The 9,600-nt window shown below is 50.9% G+C and overlaps 1 protein-coding gene across 1 annotated transcript in view; it reads right to left on the reverse strand.

Moving 5' to 3' along the window:
• Positions 1-708: 708 nt before the first annotated feature.
• Positions 709-9,600, reverse strand: part of zbtb46 (zinc finger and BTB domain containing 46) — a gene marked incomplete at its 3' end in the record, with an annotated part of 37,099 nt that continues 28,207 nt past the window's right edge. The window contains exons 4-5 of the mRNA XM_080015498.1: positions 2,267-2,442; positions 709-1,176 (exon numbers count right to left, since the gene is read on the reverse strand). Of these exons, the coding sequence (XP_079871624.1) occupies positions 709-1,176; positions 2,267-2,442 (644 nt within the window). The remainder of the gene's footprint in view (positions 1,177-2,266; positions 2,443-9,600) is intronic.

The following is a 9,600-nucleotide window of genomic DNA, read 5'->3' on the forward strand; positions in this document are numbered from 1 at the left end:
CCAAAAACTCAAACCGGATGGAACTCTCATCTTCCTCCGCCGGACGCTGTCTTCCATGTCCGTCCCGTTTCCGTGGTGATTGTGACAGGCAAACACAACAAACGTCAGCAGTCGCGGTCCTGCCAGGTCCGTGGATGAGTCCCTTCTCTGTGATTCCCGTCCCGAGAAGAGCGTCAAAACGACACTGGACTCTTGGCTCCACCCCCTTTTAGGACACGAAACAAACCAAAAAGAAAACAAAAACGAAAAAACAAAAAAAACAAAACAAAACAAAACAAAAAACACTGCATCAGAAATATAGGAGGTAAGCAGAAGAAGTTTGTTTTTGTCTTTTTTTTTGCTTGAGCTGTCTTCACTCTCTTTCGGTTATGGCGGTCATATCCTCAGCTCAAGGCTTCTGCGGGAATTGGCCTGTGCATGTCTGTGTGTGCGAGTGTGTGTGTGTGTGTGTGTGTGTGTGTGTGTGTATTCATGACAGAGACTGTGTCCACCCATAATGGTTATAGATCATTGTCGCGCATAGCTCTACACCTACGACCTTTTCCATCCGGAGGAAAGGCCTGCCCACGCTGGGTGGGACAGATGGCTAAAGGAGGGCGCAGAGGATCCTGCCCCAAACAGACCACGAGGGATTTTCTTGAGAAGATTGTGGGGGTGGGGGTCGGAAAAAAAGACCCCGTGGAGAGGGCGGCCCCCCAGCAGCGGCTCCTAAGAGATCCAGGCGAAGTCCTTCTCGCTGCCGTTCTGTTGCTCGCCCTCCGGCGCCGACGAGTCGCTCTCCTCCTTGTCATTGTCCAGCGTGCCGTCGCCTTCGGCCATCATCCCCGAGTCCTTCCTCCACTTCCCACCCTCCGCCTCCTCGCCGTCGCCCGTCATCTCGCCCTCGCCGTCGCCCTCGGCCATCATCTCCTCCTCGCCCTCCCCCTCGCCCTCCCCGTCGCACTCCGCCTGGTCATGGTCGTGGAAGCGGTGGTGCTCTCCGGGGTACAGCTCCTCCTCCGGGGAGACGTCCCCGCCCGCCTCGCCATGGTGGTCCAGCAGGGCGGCCATGCCTCGTCCGGAGCAGTCGGCGCAGACGCCGTGGCGACGGGAGCCGTGTTTGATGCCCACGCTGGCCGCCGACATGAAGACGCGGCTGCAGACCTTACACACGTACTTCTTGTCTTTACTGTGGACCTGATGGGGGCGGAGACAAATGCTTAGGAATCGAACAGAGAAAGGATAAGTGCAGGGTGGGGAATCATGGAGGGTGGGGTATAAGAAGAACTGACTTGGTTGCACATTCAAATCAAGTCAAATAAATCGCTATGAAAGTGGTGCCTTAACAGTCTTAGTTGGACCGCCGCTATGATATTGGATGGACAGATGAATGGAGGGATGGGTGGATGGATGGATGAATGGAGGGATGGGTGATGAATGGATGAATGCAGGGATGGGATGGGTGGATGGATGAATGGAGGGATGGTGGATGGATGAATGGAGGAGTGGGTGGATGGATAGATGAATGAAGGGATGGGTGGATGGATGGATTAATGGGGGGATGGGATGGGTGGATAGAGGGATGGGATAGATGACCCATCCCTGGGATAGAGGGATGGGTGATGAATGGATGAATGCAGGGATGGGATGGGTGGATAGATGAATGGGGGATGGGTGGATGGGTGGATGAATGGCGAATGGGATGGATGGATGAATGGAGGGATGGGTGGATGGATGGATGAATGGAGGGATGGGTGGATGGATGGATGAATGGAGGGATGGGTGGATGGATAGATAAATGGAGGGATGGGATGGTGGATGGGTGAATGGAGAGATGGGTGGATGGATGGATGAATGGAGGGATGGGTGGATGGATAGCTAAATGGAGGGATGGGATGGTGGATGGATGAATGGAGAGTTGGGTGGATGGATGGATGAATGGAGGGATGGGATGGAAGGATGTATGGATGGATGAATGGAGGGATGGCTGGAAGGATGGATGAATGGAGGGATGGATGGATGGATGAATGGAGGGATGGGAGGCTCATTTTGTAAGCTCACAACAGGAAACACTGGTGAGGACACAGAGGACGCACACGAGCAGAACCTATCGCAAAAGTTTCAGTGGGTCAATCTTTTTTTTTTTACATGGGAGTCTCAAGGCCACCGTGGAGTTTCCCTTCGGATCCTGACGGTGTTTACTGAGTTTTTCCGTTTTGTTTTGTTTTAACGGTGAAACCGCGCGACCCCCAGGCGTTGCCCCCCCCCCCCCCCGTCCCTCACTCACCAGCGTGTGCCGCTTCATGTGCTCCCTCCTGGTGAACTTCTTGCCACAGATCTCGCAGGGGTACGGCCTCTCGCCCGTGTGGGAGCGCATGTGCCTCTTCAGGATGCACTGGTGCATGGCCGAGAAGCTGCAGTACGGGCACTTGAACTTTTTACGGATCACCGTGAAGTCGTTCACTGCGGGAGGGGGGAGAAAAAGACAGACGGAGAGGGAGAGAGGAGAGGAAGGGGAAGAAACGGCAGATTAGCGCGGAACAAAGCCGTCTTAAATAAGCCAAGACTTTACTGTCCTCTTGTTACATTTAATTAACAGGCCCCGGTCTGGAAACAGAATATCAATTCCCATGGCCGTACTAATGCCAGTCAAAGGTTTAGTTGCCCTGGCAACGGCTCTTCCTCCGTACCGAAACAAAAAAAATAAATTAAATAAAAACATCAACATAACAGCGAGACTCTATGGGAAGATAGACGGCAAGATGGGGACGAACAAAGACAGAGAGACAGGACGAAGGTTAGGGAACGTCATCACAAACACAGAGAGAGAGAGAGAGAGAGAGTGGGAGGGAGAGAGAGAGGTTAAAAAAAATGATGTGAACAAAAATGAAAACTATTTCTAATGCAGTGTTTTAATCTTAAGAGTTTGCAAAGCCAATTATCTCAAGGTCTAGACATAAATGGCGGCTAAGCGAGGTGAAGGACGGCAAAGTCAACATCCCGCGTGTGTGTGTGTGTGTGTGCGTGCGTGTGTGCGTTAGTGCGTGCGTGTGTGTGTGTGTGTGTGTGTGTGTGTGTGTGTGTGTGTGTGTGTGTGTGTGTGCGTGCGTGCGTGCGTCCGTGTGCGTGTGTGTGTGTGTGTGTGTGTGTGTGTGTGTGTGTGTGTGTGTAACCATTGACTTGAATTAACCTATCAGAGAACAGGTCTGGCTTTATAATTCCACTGGCACAAGACACACACACACACACACACACACACACACACACACACACACACACACACACACACACACACACACACACACACACACACACACACAGACACACACTGCTGGTATCTAGAGTCGCACTGGGAGAGGAAGGGACAAACACACCGAGGGGCTTTGAGCGATTTGATATAATTACCTCAGTGTGCAAACAGACGTGCTACCTAGTGAAGACTTAACAGCAAAGCAACAAAAGAGACACATGCAGGTACAGCAAACACATGAATTGCATAAGATTTGCATAAAATGTTAGGATAATTTCCAGTATTGTTAAGCAGATAAGAAGTGAAGAGAGAGAGAGAGAGAGAGAGAGAGAGAGAGAGAGAGAGAGAGAAGAGAACAATATCACTGTGTTTGTGTGTACGTGAGACACAAATGAGAGACACAAGAAAACAGCGGCAACACTTTGCCATTTTCCATAACAATTTAATCATAGACTCATAGAAACTACGTGGAAGACCTGGTAATGTTTAGAAAAGTACAGATCTATATATACATAAGATTGCAAACAGCAAAAATGCATAAGCCAGACATCATTTCCTTTCGTATTTACAAAAAGCAAAATAGACAAAGAATACAAAAAGAAAATAAATCAAAAAATGGCTTTCAATAATTTGCCGTTTTCCTGTCTAGAGCTACCGAGTTCCCGGTTATTTGTTGGATTCATATCAAGCCCTTCCTTTATGTTTTGAAATGGGCTTTTTCGGTCATTTCACCTGAGTAAAGGAGTGCATTGCAGTGTGAGTTCCACAGTTCCACAGCTTACACCGCACACACAGCAACGTTAATAATGATGGGGTTTTTTTTGTGTTAAAACGGGCTTAAAATGGACAGTATGGGCAATAACACAGAAAATAATTGTGGGTAATAAGCGTGATATCTCCATAATTAATTTCATTTCTTTTTATTTCCCTTTTATTCCCCTATCTATCTATCTATCTATCTATCTATCTATCTATCTATCTATCTATCTATCTATCTATCTATCTATCTATCTATCTATCTATCTATCCATCCATCCATCCATCTATTCAGGAATGATCACATCTATAGGGCAATTCGTTTTTGGCAGAAATCCCTATAGGATTAAGTTTTTAATAATTAGGATTTAAACCAAAATACTGGACCCTGGGATATTTCCATTTTCCTCTTGACCCGTTTGTGCTTAACCCTGCGTCCGTCTCCGGTCTTATCTCCACCCCCACACACACACACCCCAGTGACATCACTCAGGGCATCTAGTTGCAAAGGGCATCTGTCCCGCCCCCTGCTCCGCCCACTTCCTTTTTGGCCGAGGGGTCAGGGGGTCAAGAAGAGCCAATTACTGTCCAGCCTGAGCCGCAACGCTGCTTAGTGGAGGGAGAACTCAGAGATCTGGGTCAGACCCCCGATCCTCCACCCTCCAGCTCGCCTATTGTTTTAAATGGCTTTGTCCCGTTCGGCACATCCACGCCATCTGCGGCGCTGGTCAGGTGAAGTGTGTCGCAGGACAAGCCCCAACTCGATCCCGACCTCTGCGAGTGTCCGCGTTGCTAGTCCACGTTAAAACAATAAATCATACACGGGAACAGCTAAAAACAGAACAGCCAGTTTCCATTTTTATGCCTTCCACAATGCGTATGGCTATATTTAGATTGAGGTGCTGTTAATGGCAACTGTCTTTATTTTTTTTTAATTTTTTATTAGCTTGAAATGATAATGCCCACAGAGAAAATGTAATACCACTGAGTTCCTGCAGGTGGTGCTCTTGTGTGAGCTGTGATCCGTGGTAATGACTGACAGGTTTGGAACAGGTCTAAGTGCCTTTGTGTTCCTCGTTGCGAGATTGGTCACAACAGATAAAGATCTGCCCTAACTCAAACAGAGACCATCATTTAGGCGGAGTATTGACTGGCGACACGAAGAGGAAAAGCCAGACGAGTAAGCAAAGGGCCGTGTGTGTGCGTGTGTGTGTCTGTGTGCGTGTGTGTGGGGTGTGGTTGAAAAATGCCTCTCTCTCCCCCTACAAACACATACCGGAGTTGAACTAAACTCTGTTTTTCAAGAGAAGAGAAATATAATTATGGTCCAGTTCTAGCATGGACCTTGTTCATTCTCATTCAATTAAGCTCCCTGATTTAAAATCACCTGTTCACGCACCAATGTTTGCCCCCCGGAAGAAAGAAATATTGACAAATGTTAAAAAAAAAAGATGACGTGTTCAGGATTTGTCAACATTCTTTTGCATAGTAGTTTTATTGTGTGTGTAAAAACAGAGTGCAAATTGACCACCGACTATTATTGCTCTGAGCATTCCGTACGGATGGGCGCTCGGAGGATTTTGTCCGGGCAAAGTCTTGACAATGTTATGATGATTATTGATTATGATGGTGGAGTTCTTGTCTCGCATTTAAAAAAACAAACAAAAAAAACACCCGTGCGGTGGATTCCAAGACCCTGTCCTGAGACACTTCCCTCTGCGGCGTGTGCGCGCCCCTAGTACCAGCCTTGCTCCTGGCACGGCCCTGGCATGACCCCCACCTGGCAGCACAACTTGACATGTGTTGCCAGGTTCTTCTGAGTGCTAAAAGCCTTGGCACAGGCAGGGCAGGTGTGCCCCCTCTCCTTGGAGTGCACGGAGGACAGATGCCGGTGCAGGTCCGTGCGGTCCCTGAAGTGCTTCAGGCAGTACATGCACTGCATCAGTTTCTTCTTGAAGTGGATGGTCTTCTCATGGCGGTCGGCGTTGGACTTGAGCGTGAAGCTGGCCGGGCACTGGGAGCAGAGGTAGCGCGCCGGGGCGGGCTCGGCCACGGCCATCACGGGGCGATAGAGGGCCTGGTGGTGGTGGAGGAGGGGCTGGGGCAGGGCCGGTGGGGGCTGGCCGCCGCGGTGGTGGCCCGGCATGTGAGGCCAGTCCAGCGACATGGCCATGAGGGACAGGGCGTGGCGGTACTCGTGCTCCCTGAGATGCTCCAAGCTGCTGAACAGCCGTTTGCACAGGGAGCAGGCTAACCCCGGCATGGGCCAAGAACCAGGCTCTGACAGGGCTTTGCCCCCCGACCCCATCAGCGCCACCTCCCGCCCTCTACTCCCCCCACCAGCTACAGGCTGAGAGTCAGCGCAGCGGCCCTCGGCCATCTGATCCCTCCCTGCGGGAGCCTGACTGTCTTCCAAGGCTGAGGGGGGGGGGGACAAAGGGACAGAGCGTGAGAGAGAGAATGGGAGAGGGAGAGGGGTAGTTGAGGTGGAGGTTTCGTTCCATAGAATAACAAGGGTGTAAATGCGAACTTTTTCTCATCCATTACCAGTGCCGTGGTCAGTTCTGTCCCCTTTATCCTCCATGTCCTCCTGAAAGCACAAGACACCCGGTTATACCACGTCTCTCACTTCCTAGGGTCTGTATGGAATATTGTTTGGGCATGCAGGGGACGCAACATTTTCTTCATGACGTGCATCAACCCCCCCCAAAATCAAGTCAAGCAAATGGAGTGAAACGGAAAAGGCGACAAAATAAAACAGACATTCTGCAAAGAAATCAATGCAAAAGGTGAATAAAGAAACAGAGAAGAAGGAGACAGAGAGACATGGACGCTTGTCACTTTCAAGCGCTATTCCCGATTTCTGATCCCGTTTTAGATTCGGCCCAAAAAGCTGTCCTTCCTCCGCCTATTCCAAAATTTCTCTCCTACCATTCCTTCAGCCCCCACGCTGACGCCCGCACCACCCCCACCCCCACCACCACCCCCTCTCCCCCCCCTCCTCCTCCTCCTCACTGAGAAGAGAACACCATGCACCGGGCAAACAGATGGCTTGTCCACAGATAGGCAGGCTTGTTGGGAGGCAGGTCCACTGAAATCAAACATTACTGCTAAATGCACACGCACGCACACGCACACACACGCACACAGATGCACACATACGTACGCACACGCGCACGCACACACAAACACACACACACACACACACACACACACACACACACACACACACACACACACACACACACACACACACACACACACCTAGAAGAAACAGACACTTACAGTATATCCATCCACACAATCGTAAAAAACACTCATGCCTTTACGCACACGTACGCATACACACATTCATATTCTTAAACGCGCACACACACACACCGACACATACACACCGACTTCCACACACACTGAATGGAACAAACAATTTCCTGGGCTTTGAGAGCGAGCCTCTCATTGTCTCCGAGTATTGATTCTATTCAGTCTCACCTCACTCCTCTGCCCGCTATCAGCCATCGCTGCGCACACACCACCATTGTAGCCAGGAATGTCATCTTTAATACCGCCGCCATAAACTACATTACAAACTAATGCCTGGCTTTGGCTCCGAGGTCTAAAGGCAAACAGGGTCTATCTAGATTTGAAAAAAAAAAAGAGAAAAAAATAAAATAAAATAAAAAAAAGCACCGGAAGCAGAGAAATGGAGAACAATGGGCAACCTAAAAGTAAGAGAACAATGCAAACAAAGCACACAGTCAAGGAAAGGGAAAAAGCGGAGAAACGGAACAAAAGAAAGAAGAAATGCAGACATTGCGAATCCTAACTATTATCACCCCTGATGAACTCCAGTGTCCTTTACAAGAATCTGGCAGAAGCTGCGCCCATGATGCCGCTGTTTTTGTTCGGTTTTACATAAATAAAAGAATTATTCGAGAGAAGTAAAAGTCCAAATTGAGAAAGTGGAGAAAATGGATAAGGGTATCTCGGCAGCAGCCTCCGCCTCGGGGCCCTAGGCCAAGTGAGTGTGAGCTTACCTCAGGTGAGTGGAAGGCTTCCAGGCCCTCGGGGGCCTCGTCCAGTTCCATGTCCATGTCCAGCCCCGCTGAAGGAGGCGCGGGGGCCCCGGCCCACAGCCCGGGGGCCTCCGGGGGCCGTGGCTCGGAAGGGTGCGGGGGCAGCGCGGTGGGCGGTGAACTGGGTGGGCGGTATGGTGGTGGTGACGGCGGAGGAAGAGGAGCGGGGAGGGTGCGAGGAAGAGGAGGAGGAGGAAGAGGAGGAGGAGAGGAGCCAGCCCCCTGTTTGTTTTGAATAGCGGCCCCCGTGGCCCCTGTGGCCCCTGGCCGGAGCGCGGCGCAGCAGTAGCTGTTGGAGCGGAGCCCTGAGGAGCAGAGGAAACGAGTCTCACCCACCCACTCACGTACAACTGCAGCTCTGCGAGCAGCTGGCCACCAGAAGTCGACGGAGAGCGAGTGGGCAGGGGGGCACACGGAGGCTGCCAGCGCTGGGCTAGCCAGCGCCACGGAGAGGGGGAGGAACAACAAAACTCTGAAGTTTCACTTTCCACAAGCCGAGGGGAAAGGGTGAGGGCTTCTGTTCTCTCTCTCTCGCTCTCTCTCCTTCTCCTCTGCTCTCCTTCTCCTTCCACCCACGGCGTGCGTGCACGGAGGACGGCCGCCGCGCGCGTGTGTGTGTGTGTGTCGTGTGTCTCTGCGTGTGGTGCGAGTTGCATATAAGAAGGCTGGAGGATCCTCTGTAGAGTGGAGGGAGATTGTTTTGGAGAGGAGCCATCTTGTAGCTCCATGTGAACACTTTCCTCTTTACTCGCGGGGTTGGACGTCCACCAGTCACATGTTCGTGTTGCGGGCGAGAGCACAGCAGGTAGAAATCACTTTTTTAAATCTTTGCAAAGGAGCCCTGAGCTCTCAGGTACACAGCGTTCTCACATAATATCACAAGCAAGCTCATACATTTAGCCCCTCACAAAATTGTGACCACAATGTATGGACTATGTGGAGTTATGGTTGCGTGTGCGTCTTTTTGTGTGTGAGTGTGTGGGTGTGTGTACGGGGGGGTCAGTACGGGCAGAGTTTTTGGGGAATGGCTCCAGAGTTATGCGGCGGGTTCAGCCATTTACGCCCTCCTCCTCTGCACAACGGACAGAATCACACAACCGTGAGGCTCGGCGGCAGACGGATTCCTGGAATGTTCCTCCTCCTCACCATTACACTCCCTGCTCCGACCCAACCCAACACACACACAAACACGCGCACTAACACACACACACACACACACACACACACACACACACACCAGACACACACACACACACACACACACACACACACACACACACACACACACATACACACCATCACTCCCTACTTTCCCCTCACCCCAAAGGGAGTGAAGGACCAGATCACAGGTGAGGGCGGCTCTGGCGTGGCTGGTTAAAAACAACAAAATAGGGGTTTTGGGTGGTGGCGAATAAAGGCTTCAGGGGGAAACGCAAAATCCTCTCCTCCAATTACGGCGATATGTCTTTGTGTTGTAATCTCAAGTCATTCGTGAGCTTTTGCCTCATTTTGCAATCTGCCCTGGGAGGGATCGTCGCCATG

This window comes from Zeus faber (assembly GCF_960531495.2).
Source record: "Zeus faber genome assembly, chromosome: 15".
Classification (NCBI taxonomy): Eukaryota; Metazoa; Chordata; class Actinopteri; order Zeiformes; family Zeidae; genus Zeus; species Zeus faber.